The sequence below is a fragment of the Hypomesus nipponensis genome, chromosome 8, assembly GCF_054491055.1.
Source record: "Hypomesus nipponensis isolate SF chromosome 8, ASM5449105v1, whole genome shotgun sequence".
NCBI classification, from domain to species: Eukaryota; Metazoa; Chordata; class Actinopteri; order Osmeriformes; family Osmeridae; genus Hypomesus; species Hypomesus nipponensis.
This window is the reverse complement of record NC_140368.1, coordinates 9,174,893-9,202,253: the sequence shown is the minus strand read 5'-3', so window position 1 is coordinate 9,202,253 and position 27,361 is coordinate 9,174,893. Positions and strand designations below refer to the sequence as shown.

At 39.1% G+C, this 27,361-nt stretch overlaps 1 protein-coding gene and 1 long non-coding RNA gene across 3 annotated transcripts; one reads left to right on the top strand and one right to left on the bottom strand.

Moving 5' to 3' along the window:
- Nucleotides 1–69: 69 nt before the first annotated feature.
- On the bottom strand, nucleotides 70–27,361 carry LOC146275034 (uncharacterized). Its single transcript, XR_014766375.1, has 5 exons — nucleotides 27,136–27,361; nucleotides 26,451–26,532; nucleotides 24,357–24,435; nucleotides 14,123–14,261; nucleotides 70–230 (listed from the first exon to the last, which is right to left on the bottom strand). It is a non-coding gene; the product is annotated as an uncharacterized LOC146275034 (long non-coding RNA).
- On the top strand, nucleotides 4,425–6,960 carry en2a (engrailed homeobox 2a). Of its 2 annotated transcripts, none has more exons than XM_084703297.1 (2): nucleotides 4,425–4,905; nucleotides 6,586–6,960. In XM_084703297.1, the coding sequence occupies exons 1-2, from the start codon at nucleotides 4,425–4,427 to the stop codon at nucleotides 6,900–6,902; spliced, it is 798 nt and encodes a 265-aa protein (XP_084559423.1). In that variant the 3' UTR covers nucleotides 6,903–6,960. The 2 variants fall into 2 exon arrangements, with proteins under 2 accessions (XP_084559423.1, XP_084559422.1); XM_084703296.1 differs by having other exon boundaries at nucleotides 4,425–4,914.

Below are 27,361 nucleotides of genomic sequence, written 5' to 3'. Positions count from 1 at the left end.
CGACCCCTGGTGACATAGCCGATATCTCAGCAATCCCATTCACCGGGAGAGACGATGTCCGGAGTTGGGGGAAGGGGGGGAGGGGTGCGGATAGGGCACATCTGCAACAGTCTCACAGTCGTATGTTGTGATCTGGCACAGACCATAGCGTCCATTCACAAATCCTTCTCCGCATCACCTTTTGTAATGGAGGTTGATTCCATGGTATCCTCATGACGTCTGAGACAACCCTACCAAGACAAAAAGAAATTGAAAAAATTGGTTAGGACACGCACATGCGCACAATAGACCAATGCGATTTATCATTACGCCGTGAAGGTGTTTGTTTGAATACAGTGTTGGTAAATAACAACGGCGTTGAGACTTTCTGCTTAATATGTTCAGTTGTCCGAGGCTAATATTTCAATAGTGGAGTTTAATATTGATCAGAATACGGAGAGGCGAGGCTTTTTACGAACGTGCATGGGATAGATAAATAAATGAAATAGACTAAAATATTTGACGTGTGCAAACTTCAAAGTCCATAGTAAACTAAACAGTTGTCTTTTAAACTTCTTAAACATTCACCAATGTAAAAAATAAACGACTGGTCTCACTCATATGATGTCTAGATTAAAATAAACAATTAAAAACATTGTAATTATTTTGCAGACACGTCACATCGATTCAGGAACGTTAACTATCGACTTCGTTGGAATATTTGACAGGTTTTTTGCATGCATGGCATTAAGGATGATGAAACTTTCAGACTTTCCTGAAGGAGCACATAAAATACTAATGCTAAAGACGAACCATTGCAGCATTCAGTTAAGCACATGTGGCACATGTGTCATTTGATAGGCTATTTCGTTGCGTGTTACAACCTTTTAGGCCTGCATTACTTCCAGTCTAGGAGTGCTTACGGGACCTTATTAACCATTCTTGGCTATCCACTCGGCTATAGCCCATAGTGGCATAGCAAAACCACAGGTTAGCCTTTTTTAAATTGTGTCTTGCAGAATCACCTCTGTGTTGACTACATCTTGAGGAATTCGTTGAAAACCGAGTGCTCTTGAGTGACTATCTAATTTTCCTTGGTAAGGCAATGTCCATTCATGACGAAGTGTTGGGTAGCTGTCAGATCGTAGTGTATCTCGAGGATTACATGTGCGGATATGCGAATTAACTGCTCGAGACATCGTTAAAATTAGTCGGACTAATAAGGGTAGGTCATGCAAAGCATAGCATGTGTGACCATAGTCATGTACGTTCTCCGTACAACTATTATGGCCACTGTGCATGGTATCAATTCAGTAAAAGATATTAAATAACGGAATTATGGACCATGTCGAATATGGCAGCAAAATAAAATATTGCTGCACTGCCTTTACGCACTTTATTACGTTATGGGGGGCGTAACTGCCAGACTACCAATAGAAAACTGCATGACGCCTACGAGATATTTTTGCATAGATTACCCATTACAGCATACCACTTTACCCATCCATATATTCAAATTATAGAATTGCGCACACTCCATGTTGTATACTGAGCAAATTAATCTCTTTCCGATGTCATTCTGATTGATTTCAAAGAGTTCCATTACCATTTGCCAACATTGTTTTTATCCCAAATAAAACCAAAGGAATGTGTCTATATTATTTGATTATAGGAAATTATAAAGATATAATACGCACACACCACTGATTTATTAAGTCATTTATAAATCACATGCAGCAAAGTGTTTCGTGTTTTGCATATTCTGCAAAACCGCCCTGATTTGGTATAGGTTATAGGTTATATGTCTTGACTACCTGCATTGCCTGGGATATAGCTAATCAAACTTCACGAAGAGTGAAATGATGAATAGCCTTTAGGTTCAGGGGTAAAGTTGCTCTTCACATTGGAACCAACACCGAGAATATCTAGATTATATGATCGTAGAAAATATGCTTTGGGAATTCACACTGGCCCATCGTTTCTTGACAAATTTCCAACCCAGACATGGCTATAATAACTACATGGATATGGATACATATGGATACGAATGGAAGTGTGTCCTTTCCTCACTCCACCCCTGTTTTGCCACGTCTCACAGTGAGAGGCAGAAGGGGGCAGAGGCCAAGCATAGTCGGTAGCGGCCTGTCTGCATCGCCATTGTCTACTGCCCATTTGTAGATCAAGATAATCTGGGCATCTCTCACAAGTGAGAAACAATCACAGCATGAGACTGGCCCTATCTAATTACATCCTTTACTTCTAACTTTCACCTCATCAGAGAAGGAGATAAGATATAGCCGAAAAGTGTCTGTCGAGCAAACCATCGAGAATTATGATGTTACGACATTTCTAGGTGGGAATTTGTGAAATTGCTATCTTTTTCCAGACATAGACGACATATTTGCACATGTTTGGAAAGCTGGTCTCAGCCGACTGCTGTATGTATATGGTGTATATCATTAAAGCATAAAAACAACATGTATAGTATAACAAACATAAACAGTCATTCTTGACCAAACGACCATATACAATATGGAAAATTAAGAGTACGGAATAAAGATACATCTTATTTATAAGAATATGTCTCAGACGAATAATCATAATACATTTTCTTTGAAGCATAAAAAAGACAATTTCCGCTGGACAATACATTGTTGAGAATTATCATACAATCTTATGATTACAGTTTTAGCATTCCAAAGCAATGCAAAAGGTTCATCTCAAAGTATGAAATCAAGAAATAATCCTTGACATTTACGCACAGCCAACAATAATCAGACCCACGTTTGCATGAAACACTTCTCTATATAATTTCACACATTGATGGCCACTTGTTTAAATAGGCTGTCTATTTCTTAGCATTTTAAAACCTATGTAGCCACAATGATCTGTTTAATTAATTCCAATACAGCCTATTTTGTATGGCCATAAACATATCAAATGATACTTAAGTGTGAAAAGTATAATCCAAGGACTAAAAACAATACATTTCACAACGGTCCTCACTCACTGCTCGCTTAGTGCTTCGCTTATGCACTTTTACGCATTGCGCTTCAGATGAAAAACCATGGACTGTTGACGCACGCCTAATATCCACATTTCAGAGAAAACGCACAGTGTGTTGGTCAGCAAAGTTATACAAAGTTTTGTCTTTGGCGCGACTCTATATCATGTGCACAGTGAACACAACAGTTTGTTTGCATCACAGATTCATTTTAAAGGGATATGGACCAATTTTTGCTCGACCTCGGCGTCACGACTCCACTTGCGATTCAATCACTATACAGTTGAAATTATTCAGAAAGTTGTTGATACTAGTTTTTTAGAAACATTTATTTCAAACTATACTCGTCTGCAAAGCTACGGTTTGGGAACTACCTTGTGAGTTTTGTGACCAAAAGCGCAAAGAGTCCGTGAGCCCCTAGAGATTTTGAATGTCAAAACCCTGTCAAAAATTTAGAAAAGCTTTGTTGAATTAAAATCGTAAAAGAAAAAATGCAGTTCTCTAATTTGGAGAGGGTATTCGGTGCAAGCTGAACGGACTCTCGAAGCACACCCTGCCAATTATGGGGTGCTGCGTTGGACAGCCTAGCCATAACTCACAATAAAACAGTTGAGGGACTGCTCGGCAAACTATGGATCTAGCAGTCCAAAAACGTCATAACGAATTAATAAGACTGCAATTCTTACTAAATGTTCACATTATAATTACTCTCCTAGTTAATGACTTATGCGCTATTGAGCACCTGCTTAGTCATTCAGCAATGTAGGCCTACTTTAGTGGATAGGAGTGATGGTTCATAGTCAAGTCGTTCGATTTATGGTCAAATAAATGCAATAGGCCTATTGAAACTAGATTGTTAATCAAATAGTTACAGCACATTTCGGTTACAGGCGAGTTCTGTTTCTTAATATCAGAGTCCTTTCCCTTTAAAAAGGCGAGGTTGGACGTTTGTCGATTACTCGCTAGTCAGTGTCATGTGGGGAGATTTCTTCAAGTCTATTGGTCGAAGGCACGTGTCTAGGATAACGGTCCCAACGTCACTCGGGGGCTCGTATTGAAAATAAGAACAAAACTCCAGAGTGAGTGTATTTCAGGACCAGTCAGAAGCCTTTTTATTTACTCTTAGTTTAGTCATAGAAGTACTTTTATTGAAAAGTCTGAAAACGGATGGCACCCAATTGGATGCGCAAATGACAAATGGTGTCTCGCTCCAATATATATGATAGTCACATTTGGGAATATATTAGAAAAACTATGCTTTTCTCTGAGGGCACTGTCGCAGGGGTTTGCATGGTGTCCAAGGCATTTTCCAAAATTTGATTTTTTTCTTAATTTTGTTGACACATTTTTATAAGTTTCTTTCCATTGAGTGGATTGCGTGCGTTTCGTTGCGGGAGAGTAATAAAGGGGTTAAGGAAGGTAAAGTGGAAAGTGTATCAGTATGGAAGAAAATGATCATAGCAACAGAGATGCAGAGCGCCAAGGGTCGGCGGATGAGTCAAACAGAGCTATCCTACCCCTTTTACAAGCGCCTGGCAACCTACAGATCCCGCATCGAGTCACAAATTTCTTCATAGATAACATCTTACGACCGGACTTCGGGCGAAAGAAAGAAGGAAACTCAAACCGTGAAGATAATAGCCTCGCTACTAGAGAGAACCACAGCCCCGCCGCTCCGCGAACGGAGCAAGTAGGGAGTACTGTACCAGCGGAGGGGACTTCTACCCCTCATGCAGTCGGCGGGGCAAAGAAGGCTGCAATAGAGACAGAAGAGTCTCTGAAACCCCGCGGAGAGAATGGAGATCAGTGCCTAAGCTCAGACTCGGATAGTTCTCAAGCCAGCTCAAATCCACCAACCAATCAGCCAATGCTCTGGCCAGCTTGGGTTTACTGCACCAGATACTCTGACAGGCCTTCGTCAGGTAGGCTACGTACGGAACCTTTCTATTACTTGGTAACCTGAAATACCCCAATGTAACACTGACCTCATATGCCTTGACCGACATCTCAAAGCGTATAAAGTAGCAGAAACGTCGTCTCATTTTGAAACGTTAACCACATGAAGAAGAGCTTATAATAAGACGCCAGTAGCCATATATCGAAAGGTAGACATATTTACGAATCGTTTTTTTAGGATGAATGCAGAAAGAACATTTTGTAGGCGTATTTCTGCGTTTGCTGTAGCTTGTGCGGGTAGAATACTTAGGAAGGATATGCAACCCTGTGACATTTTTGTAATCTTTGGGCTATTACAACCAACAAATACATTTAGACATTTTTCCTAAACAACATTTCGCGTACAAAGCGCTGATTTTATTCTAAATATATTGCACTATCAACCCAACTCGTTTGATTACGGATGGCTTGTGCAACGCGTGTTGGGCAACAAATGCTGACATTGACAAACATTGCCGCTCATATTTGCTGGATGTATTTTGTTGAGATTTCATGGGCTCCAATTTTACATTTTCATTTGAGATGAGGCCTTTACAATACACAATATTTGGCCCATATAGTTTGATAGATCGCTTTTTCTTCCAAATCCTGTTTTTGTTGCGGCCAGATTGAATATGCATAGATTTTAACAATGGGAGGACCCACAGTGTTGTGGTGAAACGATCAGACACAGAAGGCTACTAGTTTTTTTTTACAGAGCTTGACCATTTACTGAGAATACTTTCTCATTAAGGAATTTAAAGTTGGGTTATATTTTACTTGACGCCTAAAGATTGTAGAGTACAAAATGTTCTCATGCATTATGTAACGGTGGACTGGAGTCATTGTAAGTAGTTTTTGGTAGTTTATCCAAGAAGCAGTAGGCAAGCGGGTAGTCTCGCAGAAGTCATTGAATGGTATCTTTTTATGAATTGTCCATTCCCCTTCAAAAACGACATAGCATCTGTAACTTTTACACCGAATAGTTGGTTGTCACGGTCTTGTAGTTGGCCTACTAGGCTACTCGTGGACGCGCCTGATTCATGATCAGTCTAAAATGGATTAACATTCTGCACTTTCAGTTTTCAGTTTCAAGGCAGAACGTCCAGTCAAAACCAAGGATCAATGTAGCGGCAAACAACAAAGACTATTCTTCGTAATTACTAGGCTTAACGTATATACTAAATATATAAAAAGTTACTAAATTAATATGACTGTTTAGGGTATATTCCTACATTTTGGAGTAGCGTAAAATGGTGGGCTGTTTGTGTGATAGGCCTATATAGGCGATTAATCCAAGTGTGTAATTGCCTAAATAAAGCTCTTGGCTTGCAGAAACACGCGCTCAGTCCCACTACTGGAAGGCATATAGGCCTATCTTCCAACTTCCAACGCTGTTTTAGCACATGGATGAATCCTATATTTAATTGTCTGTCTTCTTAACTATTGCTTAAGAATCGCGCTAAATGATTGGATAGGCGACGCAACGGCATGCCATTCACATCTTAACTTTGCATTACGCAAGACTGCCTTGGTGGTAGGCCCTTGGTGTGTCGTCAAACAGGCTATGAATCAGTTAATCGTTGGGTTTCAGTTTATCATCTTTTATTAATCCACGTTAAATTTGATGTGATTAGATTTGTAAAATGCCTTCTTTCCCAAAACAGGACCGAGATCTCGAAAACCAAAGAAGAAAACTGCCAGCAAAGAGGACAAGCGACCAAGGACGGCCTTTACAGCTGAACAGCTACAGAGACTAAAAACCGAGTTTCAAACCAACCGGTATCTCACCGAGCAGAGGCGGCAGAGCCTGGCGCAAGAACTCGGCCTTAATGAATCTCAAATCAAAATCTGGTTCCAGAACAAAAGGGCCAAAATCAAGAAAGCCAGTGGCACAAAAAACAGTCTGGCCTTGCACCTGATGGCACAAGGACTGTACAATCACGCTACCACTTCAAAAGACGACAAATCAGACAGCGATTGATTTCGAGATGGGATAAATCAGTTTATTAAGCCTACAATGCAATAATTTCATCGAATCAAGGGCCAGTGTATAGAGTATACCAGCATACATTGATAAAATATATATAGATTTCTCTGCAATATCATATAAAGATGTTGTATAAAAGTATGTTTTCAATATACTGTAGACGTTGTCTTCTCCCAGGAAGTACAAAGGCTTACACTTCATTTTATACTGCTATTCATTTTCATTTCTACATATAGCGCTTTTAACTGGCATTTGACGTTTAGATCTGTCAGTAAGGTAAAAAAGAAAAAACGAAGAAAAAACTACTTGCTTAAGTCCAAAGAATATTTTCTGCTGCATCCAGGCAACTGTGAATCCTAATAAATGCTGACAAGATTTTATTTCCATAGTCGTTGGTTTTATTGGAGTTGTGTTTGGTGTAAAATGGACATAGCAAGGGTTTTGAGAGTCAGGTGTGAGCAGGCTTAATTAGACAGAACACGGATTTTGATACTATATTTTGGAAATTTCCCACAGAGAAAGTTTGTAATAACATTTGATTGAGAGGAGTAGCGCAATTTTGGTTAACATGCGACTCAGCCTGCTTAAAATGCTAATATGTAGGCCATACACGTGATTGTGCCTCATAGTTACATCTAAACCAAGTTTATTTCCATTCAAAACTTTCGTATACTGTGTAATACCAATGTATCGATGCCTCTATAGGCCTACATAGTTTTTTGAAAAGCAATATGATCATCTTTTGTAGCAAAGTGTTTTGAACGATGTAATGCTGCATGTAACGTGAGGGAGACAACTCTGTAGCATAATGACAATGAAGGCAAAACGTTTAGCGCACTCTTGGTGGACTATACTTTGTGTCAGAGTAGACATGGGGCGTTCTTCAGATTTCTTTCTCTATATACATTTTATTACATATTCATATATTAGAAAAGAAGGCAAACGTCAGTGACTGTATAACAATTGTTGAAAATCTCTTATTGTTGTTGAAAGGACTTCATGTGTATTTATATAGATTATATTGAGAAAAAAATCTATCCAATGACCAGTGTTGCTTTAGAGTAGATTTCTGAGGTGTTTACACTGCTTGTTTATCTTGCAATAACTTCTTTTTGTGAATGAAAATAGTTTATTGGGGCCTTTGCATGAAAGCTGCAATTTGTTGTACTTGGGCAAATTACTGTGTTTATAAACTTTGGTCTTCGTTGACGAAAGTATGATCGAGCTAGGTTTTAGACTGTATCCATACCAAATTGTGGACTTTTGCCTTTCGAATTGTTTTGTTGTGTATCTGCAAAAAGTGTGTGTGAATTAAAATCCACCAAACCGAACACACTTTGCCTTAAAGTTCGAGTGCGAACTTTTTATTAAACAGAACTGTGCCGAATCAGAGAAGCAGTATTACTTCAAATGCATACTATTTGATTCAAGTTTATTGCCTTTATGAAACTGCTGGTAGGACATAATGAATTTATTCATCAGCGTATATCTATCTATATGAAAATGAAATTACAACAGAGTTGTAGAATACAATGCTATTTTTATTTTATGTTTGAATTATTCTTTGGTATAAATGTACATAATTTGTATCATGTATGTATTAATTGCGTAATTAACTGCCTCCTGGAAAACTGGAAAAGAAAAGTAAATAAACTTTGAAGATTATACACTTAACGTGCCTGGAATCATTTTCTGGGACGCGACGTTCCAGATAGTCACCAATGATATGACAATATCCATTTATATGTAAACACAAGCGTAACCCTTAATAGCTACAAGGCCTCAATGGCCTGTATCCATGCTGATGACGTCACGACTGGCAAGCATCCCTGGGTCATGATTGTCACCAGTACCCTAACTTAAATGTGTAGCCTACAGGTACTACCTGCTGACATAGCTAGGACAGTATAAGAATATGCATTCAACACAGTAACGTATCAAACGGTGGCCCCGAGTGATTGCGCTTGCTTGATTGGTCTAGCCAGTGCTGTACGAGCATATGGTGGGATTGAGGTTCTTGCACCTGCAGCTAAGGCGACCTCTTCTACGTAGGCCAGCAAGTGCAACCCACATGACAGTGAGTGTTCAAAGTAATCACGCCACTTCACCAAATCAACATGCCTCCCAGAAAGCCACTTTTATTCATTCTTTACCGCAAGTGTCTGGAACATCAAATAGTTTAGCGAAGGATGACCATTTTCTCCTCAGGTCGGATTGCTGCCTGTTGATTAAGAAGATCCAAGATGGGTTAAAGGGAGGCCTTAATAGCCTATGCATCCTAGTTTCGTAGACAAAAAGCTAGCATACTTTAATTTCTGGAAGAGAGATATCACATAGCGTCTTCATAGGTAAACCAATCTACATGGCCGACGTGAATGTCTGCTGAAAATGTATTGAATAGCGGGGAAAACTGGCTCCGCATATTTCTTAAAAAATGTGAGTTTCTGCTCTGCTAGAGATTGTGGGGCCCATACCTTTAACAAGCGTGTTGGTACCATTGTATTTCAACTGATATAGCCTAGTTATGTTGGCTAACGTATTAGCAACAGTTTGGTCCAGACAACATTTAAAAATAATTACTTTTATTAAGCAAGAACAAACAACTTAATACAATAGTAATAATGAATGCAGCTATGTAACACATTGTCATTTACATTTGCACTATTTATCAACATTCATAGGCCTTATTCTAGACTCCCTAATATCTTGCAATAACAATTCTAGTATAATATCCATCAAAAAAAGAAAAAGAAAAATGATTTTAGAATGTTATAGTTGTAAAACGATTTGTATTAAATTAAGTTAATTTGAATTGTTTGTTGTCAATTTTGATGGACAAACAAAGAACAAAGAACTTACTCACAAACAAAAAAGAACCACATGATTAACATAAGATGCACAGCCCACAACAAATTGGTCAATAGGCTGGAAAAAGGCCAAGCTTACTGGCACACACTGTAGACAACAGGGTGTACACAGTTCTGTTGTGATAGGTTCCTCATAAACATTATAGGATCTTTGTCAGATTCTTCTCAAATTGTAGAAACGGTATTGAATCTAGAATAACATATTAATATCACACAAACAGTACTTTATTTCTATCATAAACAGAATACGAATTTACTAAAGGTATGAAATAAGTAATTTCACTGATGGCATCTTGACACAGTAATTTGACAAAATATTTTTTGGTAAATCATAAAGTTTATAGCACTAAAACATTGTAGCCTAGTACTTGTAGTCTTGTAGTATTTCAAGTTCATGTAAACGTCAAAGTCATGTATTACAACAAATGTTTAAAAATAATATGCCATAAAGAGTACATATTTATCCATGGTTACACATATTTCTTTAAAAGTTTGCTAAAAATCATTATGCATAGCTTCCTATTTGTGTGCTAGTTTTGACATGCAACATTAACAGTCAGTGACTGGTGCCATGAAGGAAAGGCCACTGTCTTGCAGACAGTCAATCCTTACCCTTTCTGAAAAGACTCTGTAGCCAGGGCGGGAAAGAGGGTATATATATATATATATATATATATATATATATATATATATATATATATATATATATATATATATAAATATGAGCGAGAGAATGAGAGAGAGACAGAGAGACAGAGACAGAGAGAGAGCAACAGAGACAGAGTAAGAGAGAGAGAGAGAGAAAGAGAGAGAGAGAGAGAGAGAGAGAGAGAGCAATGAAGGTCAAAGCCTGCTGTCATGGCTGCAGGTGGCTAGTTCCCCCCACCCGACAGTAACCCATTCTCCACACAGAGCTTTCTCACCCACAATCTCATACTCACCGCCCTGCCCCTCCCTTCTTCTTTTTCCCCTGTCTCAAAAACAGCCACAGACACACATTCGCACATGCCCTCCCTCCCTCCCTCCCTCCCTCCCTCCCTCCCTCCCTCCCTCCCTCCCTCCCTCCCTCCCTCCCTCCCTCCCTCCCTCCCTCCCTCCCTCCCTCCCTCCCTCCCTCCCTCCCTCCCTCCCTCCCTCCCTCCCTCCCTCCCTCCCTCCCTCACTCACTCCCTCCCTTACTCACTCACTCACTCACTCACTCACTCACTCACTCACTCCACTGATCTACCTGAAAAAACACATGAACTAAATATCACAGATGCACACATCTCCTCTTTACATTTTCATTCCCATTTACGCTTCAAAATCAAACCACGTCAGATCTAAACAACACAACAGGTGTTGATTGTGTAAACTAATGTTAAACCTACCCACCAACCTAACACCATGGCTTCAGTATAGAAAGTACACAGAAACAAGTTAAGGATACTGTACAACTCACTACATAGTAACTAGTAACTAGTAAATAATGACCGAGTCATGATAGATATTGAGTCATGTTAGCTCAAGATCTGTATTAAACTATTAGTTTATATTAACTATTATTAGTGTATAGCTTGAAGACTAAAATAACAAAAAATATGCATGCATTCCACCCCCACCCTCCACCGAAGAAAGCTACAATTTGGAAAAGAAGTTGTTCACAAAACGTATCAAAAGTTCAAGGCCTGCAGAATGTTAGGTGGACGTTGAGACTGGAGAGAGAGAGAAAAAGTAGAGGTAGAAATATCAGAAGGGGCATTGATCCTGTCTGCACCACACAATAGGAACCCATCCTGCTCTGACCCCCTCCCCTCCCCTACTGTGTCATTTACCCATAGTTTTCCAAATGCTTCCTATAGCCAGAGAAAAATCTTCTTTGAGTTGCCCGCTCTTTGTGGCGGAAACATAATTAAAGTGGTGAAAGATGTAAAAAGTGGAGAATGGGGATGACATCAGGCCAATTTCACACTTGGCACTCCGATGGCCTGGCCAAGCCAGGACCCTTGCTTCGCAACACAGATCAAAGCTCCACTGTTGCCGCACTAGTGCGAAGAAAGAAACTGCAAAAGGACACCTAACTATGCTAATCCCCAGGACAAATATATTTTAATCTTGTTAGAATACAAGTTAATGCTGAGGCTCAGTGGCCAGACTTTGTGGGGAGAACGAGAGTGGACAGAGCCACCTTTTACCTTCCTAAATGAGGTACTGCTGTTTGGCACTGCCTGGACATAGTCAGATCACAGTTTCCTTTGGGCAATCTCAAGGCATTACCAAATTACAAACACCACACTCACCCACTCCTTGCGCAGTGGAGAGCCACAGTTTTCATTAATAACAATGACGAGACAAACATCCACTCTGGCTCTAAGTGTCAGTGACCCTGCCTGAATCCCAACTGGGGGTACCTAACATGCAAAGGAAATGAGTATTTGGTGGTCTGGGTTGTCCCCATTCTCCCTGAGCGCCCTCTTTCTCAATAGCACCTTGGTAACCCTTGATCTCTCAAGGATGGAAGTCAGGCCAGTGGGGCCTGCAGAAGTCGACCGGCCAGACAATGGGATAGGGGATACATTCTAGAGAAGTCACACACAGGCAACTCTCATTTCACACACTGTGTTTGAGTGACCTCTTGAAAGAAAAAGATTCAAGACATTTTCCAACACAAGTTTCTTTCCTGTTCTTGGGGGGGGGGGGGATTTTCCCTTGGACTGTTTTTCTCATCCAGGTTATCTAATGCCGATATTTGGAGGGAATGTTTTGTTTTTAGAGAGGATTTTCTCAGTGAGAAAATGCACTATTCAGCAAATACTGATTCCTCAAAGTTGTTTGAAACGCTTTCTTGGAAGATTTATTTTCGAGCAATTTAAGAAATTATGATTTGTAATTTGATAGATGTATTGCAAAGGGACTGAAGGGCACATCATGAATTTGGCCTTTGGTGTACTTTAAACATTGTGTCACCACGGCAAGAATCTTAGTAGACTGACTGGTTAATGCATGAAAGAGGCATAGTTGGGCTTTGTCTATATTTTCATCCAATTTGTAACCAGATCCAGATTTAGAGTCAACTCAGTTAGTAATCAGTATCACAGTGGATGCATCATTGATTGGAGCTGTATTAAAACTATACAGACTCTATTAAACAACATAATATTTTACATCTGTGTGTAGACATAAGTATTATCTTATACAGCATAAGTATATCAATAATAGACATCTTGAAAAAATGATGGTAATATTTGTATTTCATGTTTATTCTTTTAGTTTACCGTTACTGAAGACTAATTTGAATGACCGCATTAAACAGAAAGTCACCCATTACAATGAATTGTACTTGTGTTTATGTTGATATGTACCTTGATCAACATGACTTAAACATAGTTAACTTCTATTTTCAATGTTCCACCAGTTACTGTATATGCCCAAATAAGTATCACAACTAACTTTACGGTGCATCATTTTGATGATCCAAATACAACCGTGATGCACGTATTTATAAATTAAATGTTTGTATTAACTCACTGAAATATATTTATGCAGATACAAACTGAAGTTTCGGCTGGGATCTATAAACATGTGATGATTGCCAACATATTACCTTCACTAGAAATATTTTTGGTCCACTTAATGATGAATAGAATGAACTCCAAACCATATGGCAAGCAAAAGGTTCTGTACCGACACATTATTATGAGCCCAAAAAATCTGAGCGAGACTGGCGTTCCATCAAACTCACCTTAGCACTGTTATGTGTTCACATGCAATCTGTGTCCCATGTCCACCAAAACCCAGGAGTGTCACCCTCATTGCAGAGCCTACAGTGCAACCATGTTGGGTTTTTATTAGATATTTTTCGTCCGGTATGTAAATTCTACTATGCAGATTAAATGAAATCCCAGCCCTAGCTAGAATCCCCAAAAGTTGATCTGTAGTCTGGTTATGCAGAGAGCCTCTTGGACATGTGCATCTCATTACAGTTTACAGATCTGAACCTGTAAACAATAAGAAAAGTGACGAGCCAGACCTAACATGACACATGGACCGTTTCCTTGTTAAACGTAATTTACCAAAACAATTAGTGATATGGCTACTCTCTTATGTGCGTAGAGAAAATGAGGTGTCAATTTCCACGTGGGTTTTCACATCCTTTTCTAGAGATATGAAAAGTAGTTTTCTTGACCATGCCCTTTTGTGAATTGTGAATTCCCCTGAACATGGTGCCAAGCACATTCATGTAATATCTGTCTTTTTTTACCGTGTGTGTGTTTTTGTTGCCAGGCGACACAAAGCCAGACAGGGTCAAGGCCACATCCGACTCACCTCAGACCCCCTGTTCTCTCTGGGGACTGGCCTGTCACTCACCCTCTATGGTAACGCGTCATGGTCGAGAGAGGCACATAGAGAGAACCCCCGACGCCGCGCTGACACTCGCAACATCATCGTGCGGACCCGTCTTCAGCGTGACATCTTCCTTGTGGAGACCCGTTGCTATCTCTTCTCACTGTGGAAAGAAAGACACACATACACATGCTGGGTGAGCCAATGGGTGGATGTCATACCAACAGCATAGGCAGAAAAGCCTAAAATAGATGGTTTTGGTTCAATGCCTGTATCTACTGTTCTAGTGTGTTCTATGGCTAGATACCACAATTATTGGCTTTGCTGTCGTTTCTGAACTCAGTTTTGAGTGAAAAAAAAAGAGAGACCGCATTGTCAAAAATTATGATTTTCAAAGGGCGTTTGCCTTTTGTTTTGCGCACAATGTTTTGCCATGACATGACAACTATTTATCAGTTCTGGAAAAGCTTGAGAGTCCACACTGTCCAAAATTATGATTTCCAAACAACACTCATCTTTGGTGTTGCATGCTACAGAATTATTGGAAAACAGTTAAGTTAAAGTAACTGGGTCTTGTTGTTCTGTTGGAACATCATTTGGTGTACATGCCAACAAGTAAACATATTCAGCTGTTTTACTGGGTGCTTAATATTTATGTAATCAGTTCATATTGCACATGACTCAAAATGCCCTTCATGTATCAAAAAGGTATACTTTCTCTGAGGGATTCTACAAAGCATATTGGAATACAAATCATCCGGCCTTCATTGTGAACCAATGGGAGAAGAGATGGTTGGATGCATGATACTGCAGAATAAAATGGCCACGCAATCTCACACATGATAAATGTGGAGCCATAACTAAATGTTAGTTTGTGATACGGCACAAATCTCCTCTAACACTTAACATAAAATGAGTGGAGATAAATCTGTCACATTTAACTTTGTGAGGCAAATCATCACAGTAATGTCTTATTTGAGAGATATACAGATAAACCTTTTTCCAATCATAACAGCATCGTATACATTCTTGGTTACACATGCTAGGCGAAACATCCATTATTGAGCTGTATTTGTTGATTGACACCCCTGTAAACCAATCCTGAGGCTTTATTTGGTCTACCACCGCCCATCTTGTATATACATCTAATCTACTCCAATCCCATGAAGAAGCCCCTGTGCCTTCAACCATTCATTGTGCCTTCAGTTAAATGGAGAAAATGGTGGCTCACACTAAAAGGGAACTACCCATTACCTATGTCAGTACCTTCAACCTGTGCTATCCTCACAATAGTTTTCATCAATGACTTAGAAAATACAGAGTGATTGGACCTGGAGTTAGGAGGGAAGGGTATGGTTCAGTGGAGTATGCCATACCACACAGCAGTGGTCGGCGCCTCCCCTACACCCCCATCCCCCCCTCACTCACTCACTTTGCTGCATGCTGCCATTTTAACTTCTGAGTGGCAGGCAAGAGGGTGGGGTGGCAGCGGCGGCCATGTTGGTGGAACCACTACACCCTCTCCACAGGAACATCAACATCTGCCGTTTCCTGCTTCTGTCTGCATGATGATGCGGGTGTCCTTGCACCATCAAAGACTGTACAAACATATTGCTGCTTGAGACTCTAAAGGTCTTTCGTACTGAGTTTTATTCAATACTTGATACTAATTCACTGAATCTGGAAAATATACGACATGTCGAAAAAACCCTTGTAATGTTTTGTGGAGATTTATTGATAGTTGTATATAATGCAGTCATTTTTTGGAAATGTAATTGCATGAAGGACAAAATACCTAATTATCATTCTCAAATCAGTATACCATTAATATAACAAATTTCAACATTCCTAAAATGTTATCTCTTAAATAATATTTTGTCAGAGCAGTCTCTAAATACATGATTTTCAGTCTATTGATTGGGTCATTACCATTATGGCTCAAAAAAAGCCTTTGCAAGGAATTGCAAGGCTCTCAACATAAACCTATTTTAAAGTATGAATCTATACTTTTCAACAGATTGATTTATCAGATGAACAATTCCTCAAGAATACAGAAATCTTGTATAATCAAAAATGTTAACTAATATCACGACTACCATTTTTGTGAGGTGTGTAAACAATACAACAGCACAAAACTGTTCAACAGATTTTCCTGAGCATATTTACAATTTTAAGATCAAAAGGCCAAACTAATATCAAGCATTAATATGAATTGCAGTAATTACTTACTGACTTAATGATTTGATGTCAGAGGATGATCCAATTCTAAAAATTTAAAAAAGAAAGAAATCCAGCCAAAAACCTTTTATAGTTTTTTCCTTTTACCTTAATCTGTAAACAAATATGTATTTTTATGTCCTAACACAAATGAGCCATGTGTGTACAACCAGGCCCTAAATGTGTATATATATATACAGCATATACAGTATATAATATAGATGTAACAATCTAAGTTATATACACTCTTGAAGTTTGTTGAAAAAAAAATTTAAAAAATAAAAACTTCAGAAAAAACTTTTTTCAATAGATTCATCGTAGTTGTCCTTTCCAGGAGGCAGTGTATTATGTGGGTAACATCCATACCCCCGCCTGTTCTCCCCATTGCCGAACTCTTCCAAAATGAAAAAGAAAAAAAAATCCCCTTGGATGACCAGAGTGACTCTTAACCAACTACATTTAAGGTCAGAGTTCATCATGTCTCCTTGGCAACACCATAGAAACAGGCAACGGTGTCTAGACAGGTCATGGTACCCCCCCAAACTCCCATCTATCCCCTTAGAACCCCCCCCACACACACACACACAGCACTAACATTCCCCCCCCCCCTCCCGCCCCCCCGGTGCTCTTTCCGGAAGGGAGGTGTCAACAGCAGCCAAGTACAGGGTAAACAGGGCAGGGGGGCGGCCTTTAGCCCCGAGAGGTCGGATCACCGCCTCCACCCTCTGCTGATCAAAGCTGATGGTCCTCTGTGCCAGGGCCTTGGTCAGAGGGGGCAGGGCCGGGAAGATGAACTCTGCGTTTCTGTAATCTGGACGTGTCCAGACCCAATTGTCTCCTTTCACAGCCCAGAATGGACCCTTCCGGTGCCACTGATTACATTAGGGAGGAGAGACTCTTTCACAGGGGGGTTCAGACAAAAGAAGAGCTTCCGTGCCCCTCCGCCATCTGGTCCCAGAAGAAGGAAAAAAGGTCCCAGGAAGAGAATAAGCCAGGCGAGCAGCCTCGCTGCGCTGTAATTAAAGGGATGCTATTTGAATAGATGGGATGGCTGGACAGATAAGCAAACATACAGTAAGCCTCGCACATTCACGCAGAGATTGGGACCCAATCTGCATTGGCAAATAAAGCTAGTTTGCCGGGTATCTGCATCAAAGCCTGGAATCAAGCCGGATGTTTTATGCTAATATGGATTTTTATTGTGCATAACTATAGAAAACCACTGGCAAAATGGAAATGTTGGTTCTTAAGCACCACTTCTCCCATTTGTTAACAATTAATTCATTATTAATCAAGAATTTTGTAAAATATCTTACTTTTCCTAAATAACTTAATAATAACAGAATCATGTGACATTTTTTTTTAATTTAATAGTATGTATTGGGCCATTATTAAAATTCAGCTGAAAGACCATCAAAGTCCTTTTTTCAAATGAGTCAAAGTTCTGTGCAGAAAATAGAGTGCCCACCCTACCTTCCACTACATGTGGACAGCTCATTGGTATTTTGTATTGTGTTTCCATTATGGCACCTCCATTTTTTTTATAAAGCTATACACAACGTTGGAAAACGTAGATCTTTTGGATGTAAAATACAGTATTTGGGTCATGATAGACACGTTACAAGGTTCAGACACAACTCTATCAAGGTACAATTCTCATTACTTTAGTTTAGGCTTACTTTTAGTGTTGTTAAAATCTGATCTTAGCTATGTTTTTGTTACCGTTCATTCTGGAGTTGTCACTAATCACAGTAAGGGAATTTAATTGGTTTCTTTATTTGATTTGACTATCCCACTGTATTAAAACAACAAGTAAACACAGACATCAGCATAAACATATAAATGAATTCCATCACCCAAATAATCCTTTAGGGTCCACTGCACCATTCTGAAATTTGAGGAATTGTCTAAACTTAAGTCTTTAAATCCAAGATAATCAGTTCATTCCCAGACTTCTGGTGACTTTTTTGAAAACAAAATCTTAATACCAAACGGTATTGTGACCATTCCAACCCATTTGTGTATGTGTCTAAATGCGTGTGTATGTTTATGAGTTAAATAAGAGGTTGACTGGCAGAGACCAACTCTGTGTGTCTGTTCTGGGACAAGTTTGGGGAGTGTGGCGTGAAGAGGGCAGGTGTCGTCAGTCAAGTGGGGTACATGAGCGAGGTCCCTTTCTGCAGTTTCTTACGATCCCTAATTAGTGTTTGTTCCATCCCAATCTCCTCTGAGCAACCAATGATGTTACCAGGTCTTCTGGTTCACTCATTACTCATGGTAACAAACAAGCTGGAAATAACTTTCAATCCTAAGGAGACTTGAGAATGGCGTTCCAGGGAGGGTCTCAAGTCACTGTGTGAAGCGAACAAGAACAGACACGACACCTGGCATTTCCCAGCCAAAGTGTGTTGTTTCACACTACTGAGCACACTAGCGAAACAACATGCTTCTTAATTGTGATACTGGTGTGCTGCTGAGGAGACAGGGGCAAAAAAGCAGCTTATTCAAACATGTGTTCCTCCCAACTACAGTATTCTTTCAACTTTATTTCGACAAAGCATGTAAGCATTTCGACGGACATTCTTTTATTGGACAATTCTTGATAAAAGTGACAGTATAAAGCTTAGCAGTAATACAAAAATGTTAAGCTGTCTGGATTGATGAAACCTGGCCTTGCATAACGCCTATCCCAAGACATAGCCTGTGGTTTCCTTGGCATCTGTGTTTGCCTACAGTCCTGAAGTTAATGAAAGTGCCCATAGTCATTAACAATAAGCACACCAAACAACAAGGAACTACATTAAGGGGGAAAGAATGGGTAAAAATAAAAAGAATATGTGGAATAAATTCAGTCAACCATAAACATAAGTAGAAAAATGAATAAGACAGAAACTAAAGATAGAAAAGCAATGAGGCCAAGCATATTCAGGTCATCCAACATTCTCGGTTACAGATCCTAGCTCAAACAAACTATATGAAGACACATTTTTACTAATAAATGTATTTTCTAAGGGCAAGCATGTGTAAAGATCACTCAAGAAAGTGACCATCTTGGAGGCATGCATACAGAATGTATGTCACCCTTGGTTTGTGGTCCTTCCTTTCCTCCCATCCAAGACAGCAACTGGTTAGATATTTTAAGTGGGTGATTAGCTAATAGTATAATCACCTTTAAGATAGCGATGAAGATGAAAGAGTTTCCACACAAAAACTTAACTTGGCCTTTCACTGGTCAGTTCACAGTAGGATTCTGGGGGTCATAAGCTAAGTCTTGTAAAGAGCCTCAAACGGTAAGGAGTGCATACTGAGGACTTTCTTGCGGGTGTAACAAAAACAGTAAGGTTTAAGTGAACAAACATGAGAAATATCAATTTCACATTTGGTTTAACGCTTTCACACCTAGTGTCACTGACACTCCATGAGAGGGTTGCGGAAGACAAAACAAAGCTGCTGGATAAGGATCATGTTATTGCCTATCAATTAGGATCAAAAGAGGATTAACTGGCATGGTTCCTTGGCTGGGGTGGAAGCCCATGCAAAGTCACTGAATACTAAGGGTCACCCCTCTGACTTCATTAGGCCTGACCTTTCCACACCATTGTGTGACAGGAAAGACATGGTACGGTTAGCATTTCTCCTTTCAATGATCATATTTTTCTGTTTGAAATTGGTCTGAAAAATATTTGTGAGGTGTGAAATATACACTCTAATGGTCTTGAGAGACTTGTTAGGGTATTGCAGTTTGGAAAAGGTGGGAATTTACTCATCAACCCACATATTCCCTGTTTACAAAATAATTTCTTCCACCTTGGAGAGAGGTAAGATTGACCAATTAGTTATGGTGCTTGTTTCTCTAGCAAAGATGTTCCGCTGGGTTGACTGGTTCTAAGTCTGCCTTTGAGTCTTATTTCACTATGGTCACGTTGTGCAAAGAAGGCAGGTATACCTGGTGAGGTCAACATTGAAGAAAAACAGTCTACGAAAAACATATCTGCAAGACGAGGGCATTCACACATGGAGTGGCGCGGCGTGTTGATTCCTTACTCTGCAACGCTATGCTGACACCAATTCAACGCTCTGTGTGGGTGTTGACAACGTTGGAAGGTGCACACAGCTAGGTAGCTAGTGGATTGGTTTAAGTGTCCCAGCGTCACAAAAAAAAAAAGAATATTTCTATACTTTTTTTTATGCCCCTCAGTGCATGAATTAGACGTGCCACGATGCTCCTCACCTCCCCTTGGCTATTCCCCCAAACCTGAATTTCATTGATAATGTATTGCAACTCGCCATGCCGCTCCCCGTGGATGCCCTATGTTCTATCAAATGACGAAGAACTTAATGGTACTCTTTTGCTCAACATTAGACCAGTCTCACGTGTTCAGTGGAACAGTGGAATGGAGGGGTAAAAACATATAAGATGGCAGCTATTCATTTTTGGCCAAGTTGCTCAACAGGTTAACGCCCTCCCAGCAAGTATTTCCACTCGGTTTTATCTTAAAAGTTTTGCAACATTTAGTTGAACCATCACTGGCAGCTTTTTCCATTCACTCGTTGGGGTTTAATAGATGAACACCTCATTTGAAAGATACTGGCTGAAAATATTTTCATTGAAATACAGGCGACTTGGCTGGAAGCTGTCAGTATTACACAGATGGGTGAGACGGGCAGGATGTGTGTGAACATCTTAAAACCTACCACATTATAACGACACTTCAACACAAGAAACAATTGAACAATCATCAAAAACAAAGCATACATGCTTTTACCGTTGAGCTAAAAAAGTAAATACCATGAGCTGTCCATCAAACATTCACATATTCATGCTTGTCTGCAAAACTATACCGTTTTGGTCATATAATGCTCCCTTGAAGCAACCTCTGAGTGAAATGTAATAAAACTACCAGATGTTAGTGTTGCTTTCCAAATCAAGATTGCTTTTCCATTTTTCTACAGGGGCTGAAGGTGTACCTTACTGTAACCAGACTATCTGGTCCAAGACACTAGAAATCTTACATGTGACCTAGATGGTATGATGCTGAACATATGGGCCAAAAATGCTGGTCGATGAGGAAATTGTACTGGAAGTTATCAAAGATCTGTACACCAAAGTGCTAGTATCACTGATTTCATGGTTGGATGACAATGATTTAATTCAATAGTATTATTATTTTTACAGATCATGAGAGAAATCTAACTGTAATATAATAACGTATAATATATTGGGCATGGAACTGCTTTTTTTGTACGACACACAAACGCCAGACCTACAACCTCAGTTTAATGTGAAAGTTACTGAAACAGTTACTGAAACTCATTTGTCAGTAGATTTTTTATGTATTCTTTAGCCCAAATATGCAAACATATTGGTCATATTTGGCATTTCTAAATTCATTATGGAAAAGCACATCAATTACTTTACATATCCCCCATAATCATAGATGGAGGTTATGTGTTATACAGTGCCTGATTTGGTTGTAACAATATACTTGGGGATTAATTTTATCAACTCAAATTCAAAAGTAAATGTATTTGAGCAACCTCGTTGGTGAACCAATCAAGTTTGCTGGATTTCTACATTGATTTGTTGCAGTAGAAAGGTCAAGAAGTTTCGATGAACAAAAAAAGTATTCTCAAGTGCAAGCAATCTGACCTAAGATGAGGCAGGGTTCTTCCTCTGCCTCTCCTCACCCATCACCACCACCACCCCAAGCACACACACACACACATACACACATACACACAAACACACACACTGCCCTCACTCTCTCCCTTGCTCCCTCTCTCTACTGTTGTGGCAAGAAAGAAGCAGTCCTGCTTAACATGTTTCTGACAGACATTCTTGTGTTGGGAGTCAGAGAGACACAGTTTGGCCTTCATGAACTTATTAACATTCGACCCAACACCAGTATTCAGAGAGGGAAGGTCATTGGCAAAATCTCCCACATTGTAACCTCAGAATGATAAAGGAACTCAATACACACAAAGCTTGCAGCTTGTATGGACCTCATATACTTTCAGGAAAATAGACACATGAAAGTGAAAGTGATGCATGTGTGAAGACAGTTGAGAGTTGTATTTGATTTTCAGAGGAAAAAAAGTTGGCAAAACACTCGTTTTTATTGTGCATTAGCAGAACAATCTAACTATTCGTCTTAAGGATAAGTAAATATTGTACATTCAAGTATAACTCTGCAAACTATTAAAGTTATACATTTTGATTTACTTCAAAAATGCTTCTAATGCTTAACCTTCAATTACTTCTAAATGCAAGGATCGTCCTTTTGCGTACTGACCAATTATTATTTGTCTTTAGTTTTTTTTCAAAGCATATTTAAAAATATATTTAAAAATATTTAAAATAATGTCAGTTGACTGCGATGATAGTCGTAGTTGGTATGGTGGTTACCATAAAAAGAGCAGAGCTAAATAACAAACAAAAAAACAAAATTAAAAGTATATTGATGTTACAAAATAGTTTAACCAAAAAACAATAATAAGGAATCGGAATGCTGTAATTAGGGGATGATATACTGTGCATTGTCCATAAAAAACTTAAATGATGATTAATACACAAATGCACATTGAAACAAAGCACACTGCATATGCAAATGCACATTTGTTTTAAACTATTAGATAAAGCAGATATTAGGATGTAATTGTCATTTCACAAAGATATACTTTATTATACTTTAAGTCCTTCTAAACAAAAACATTAACATTTTCAAATTTTATTTGGTACACTTTATTTTGTCGAGTGTAATTCTTTTTGGTTAGGACTATAACAATGTTAAACAATGCATAATGTTGATGATGATAAAACATGCTTTTGAATAATGATAAATTTGAATACAATTTGCATTTCAATGTTTTCTTCATTTTTTAAATTAGTGGCCAATGTGGTGGACTGTCTTAAACTGTGGCGATAACGGATTTAAAAATATTACTTCTGCCCGACGTTCGTTCAAAAAATAAATAGTTGCCCTCTTTAATCTCTATAAGCGTAAGAGACAATCTATAAAAAAAATTGTATTACATCACTGACAAAAGACTTTACAGAACTCTGTAACATTCAATATTTCCAGTTCTGGTTCCTTCTGGTTTGCGCGCAACACAGTTTGCCTATCCCAGTAGCTTTCCTAGAGTGTTGCTACCGCCTACCACATAAAATGGAGGCTGCTGGTCTTGAGTTATCGATAGCCAAGCCTAGCGAAGGGACACAGCTGTACAAAGAGACCTAATCTTATGTTGCCATGAGGGAAACAAGCAACTGGGCCCTGTTTGGCCAACTGCCAGAAAATCCTTTAAAATACAGCAAAAGGCTTTGATTCAAATGATATCAAACCAATGTAGAAAAGAGACACCCAGTTTCCTCAGAGAACTGCGTCATTACGTAGTCAGTACAGAAAACAGCAGCCATTAAAGAAGCAGTCTTGGTGTCGCTATTGTGCACATCTCTGCTTTCAATCCAAATTCCTAAACCATATAGGGTGATATCAATGAGCACCGAGATCCTCTCTGAATGTTAAACAATATATCAAGCAGCTGTATGACTAAGACCATAAGCAACCTGTCTTGATGTATCTTTGCGCCACAACCTGTGAGCGTTACAACAACAGAATAGAGGATACAGAGCCAGTAGTTGAGAGACACAACAATCCTGTGACACCACTTGCCTCAGCACTTTCTAGAAAGGCCTCCAGTGGTCTTTATCAGATCCACATGTTTAATTATCTTGTAAAGAGATCAAGAATCATGGTTTATTAAAAGGCAGACCTGAATAGTGTCAAGCCATATCTCAGCATCCTATCAATCAAATTTGACGATCCAAGCTGCTGCTCAGTTTCTGTTAATATCAATATCTTCTGCACAAAGTCACACCACCCCTCTCCCCACGCCCCCTCCTCTCCCCATGCCCCCTCTTCCCCCGAGGCAATAACACTTGCTCACTTTCCCCAACACTTTCGCAAATTCCAAGCATTTCTTCACTGGACTTAAAACATGCCCAAATGTGCTTAAACGAACAGGTCAACACAAATCTTACCGTGAACACACATTGGGAACATATTGCCAGAGACAAGGAGTATTCTAGCTGTCAGGGTATCCTGCATCTTCTCGGCCTCCTGAAATTGGAAAAGATAGACATATTTTAAAACACAATTTATGGATTTCAAGCCAACAAAAATCGACATCTCAAAAGCTTAGATTAAACACAACAAAGGGGGTTTTCAATGTCACATATTGCATGATATTTTATTATATATGGATGTAAACAATATTGTACTCTACAGAAAATCAGTGGCACTGAATATGTAAAAAAAGGAAAAGATACTATCAGGTTAACCCCACTATAATAGCAGTCATCTCTTCTCAAATAAGTTTCGTAATTTCTTATCTAGATTGTGAATTTGACCAAGACCAAAACTAACAAAGTTGCCCCGAAACCATTTTCTTCTTCTTCTTCTTCTTCTTCTTCTAAATAACAATGTTTTCCTTTCTCATTTTGCTTTGATATATCTACATTTCAAAGTCAAAATATTTTGTTACGTTTAGCATGGATGTCTGGACCACAAAAGATCAAATGCAACGATGTTAAGGCATGCATACAGTGCTCAGATTTAGGCTACACAGAAAATTATCATTCTGAAAACCCTCAAAAACTATTACGGAACATCACAAGGTGAGGTGGAAGGAGGAATCTGACAGAAAGTGAAGATGCACTAAGCAGGTGATAATGAAGAGATCTGTCCTGGCTGGTCACTGATAAGATCAACAGATAAACTTCACAGTCAGAGACTGAAAATGACTTGTACTGTCAGGCTACTCCCCTAAGGGGCTGTAAAAGCACCCAAAAAGCCTTAAGTCTCAAAAGATTTATCTAATTATCTAAATAAGTGGTCTGCTCTGAACTAATACCTCGACTCATTATGTCTGCGTTTGATGAATGTTATGTACACTCTGTTTAGTACTCTGCAAGGCTGATGTGTTCATATATCACATCTGTTAGGGTTACATGATAAGACAGGCTCAGCTACATGTGTGTACACATGCTTCTACCACAACAGACAGATTTCAGCGCTATGGACAAAATGGTAACGGATGTGCTATCTAAGCATGCAATATGGTTCAACATTTTTCATATAAAATGTGTATTTTCTAAGCTCTATATCACTCCTTAACTGTGGCAATGATCGTAAAACAAGATTGTGTACACTACACCATCATGGATATCAGCATGTAGTGAAATACTGGCTTGTGGAGGGGAATGAGCACACAAGGGGCCAACGCTATTTTATAACAGACAATCAGGCTGCAGACCAAAGCAGGGATTTTGATACGATGCTTGCAGCGAATGTTCACTTTTGGATTTCACCAAATATTACAACGTCTTGGCGGATCTGTCTCAGATTGTTATATTACGTTTTAGTACTTTAAGATCTGTTTTACTAGCTTCTTTAAATTACACCTGTATGATTGAACCAGAAATGGTATACAACAATGCTATGGCGTGCAGGGGCCATCTTGCCTAACAGAGAGGAGAGAGGGTGGGTGGGTGGTTCCCTAGTCATGTGACTATGTAGCTAGTAGACAACTGCAGTGACAAAGCAAAGGTGTCTAGTTCACTGGCAACAATATGTGTCTTTGAGGCAGCAAAAAAAAAAAGTACAGCGACACATAGTCATTACCCTTTATTAGAACCCTTTACCCTTTAATAAAACCCTTAACCCCTTCATAAAGCATTTTTATATTTGCTGGTAAAATAAAACGGATAGGTTGGTTGATGGTTAATATTGGGTTATTGCATAATAATCCTAAAGCCCTAATATTACTTTCTAATTCCACTAGATAAGTTAACCCTAGTGATATGATCTGTGGGGTTGAGGTCAGTCTATCTCGACTAACCTGACTTTTTTACTTGTTTTACAACAGAGCTTTTAGTAGAGCTTGGGATATATAAACATTTTTCACACTGAATTCCATTGTCATTGCCATGTCTTTATGTCTTGACTAGTTGTATTACGGTACTCTTTGTGTTGTCTTTTTGATATATTATCAAACCTTTGAGTGCCATCAGACAGTTATCTTAACCTAATAGTTCTGTATCGACTAGTCTACATTTTGAACATTTTTTACCAACCTTTTGAACTGCTCCACTCGAACAATCTTTGGCTCATTCTTAGATGTTGTTAAATAGACATCTGACCAGCTAGAGTAAATACCTGAGGAGTAACCAAACATTGAACAAACAATGACTACAGGCAATTAGATAGCCTACCACATAGCTTAATAAAAACAACACCATCACACGAAACCGTTCCCACAATCCTCAAAATATGTCGGTGAATTTCCTAAATCGTCCACATGGATACAAAATCTGAAAACTTGTCCTTATTTGGAGTTCATTGCGCTCTAAAAACGCTTTCTAGGGAAAATCAATTATTCATGAACAACAGGTTAGCATGAATGTCCAGGTGACGTTCAAAGGGTTAAACGTCATCAACGCAAGGAACTGTGCGTCATGTTCTACTCTTGACAAAGTCAGTTAAGCAACTGAACGAGCACAAAATATTTTCTGAGAGGAAACAATGCCGTCTTCACAGTCGACCCTCATTCGCAGTGCTGAATGTTAGGTACCTTGAAATACAATTGATTAATTTACATGACGTCAACATCAACGTAATGATGTTGGCGTAGCCTACTTGGACTTTGTATATTTAGACATAGACATTCTATCTCGTAACAGTCAATTTACTACCCTAAATTTAACCGTTTTATGAGGTTCTGTGCTTTAAAGTCTCGCGCTGGAGAGATGTTTGTCTTACCTGTGCAATAATGAACTGCCTGGTGATAAACATTGGAAAAAAAACTTTCAAAGCGTGTCCCTAAACATCACTTTGTTATGCGTGGTTATTCAGTCGTGGCTCTGGTGATTTAAAGTGATTGTAGATTCCCATTTCGAATTCACGATTTCGTATGCATGTGGCCAGAGAATTAAAACTCCATCTCCAATTTTATCAGTTTCAGACAGACTCCAGACAGTCTCTGGGA

Excerpts from the sequence above, each read along its gene's own strand:
- en2a (XM_084703296.1), top strand. The coding sequence starts at position 4,425 with ATGGAAGAAAATGATCATAGCAACAGAGATGCAGAGCGCCAAGGGTCG. Across the intron at positions 4,915-6,585 it reads GCCTTCGTCAGGTAGGCTAC|GACCGAGATCTCGAAAACCA; the intron begins GTACGGAACCTT and ends TTCCCAAAACAG.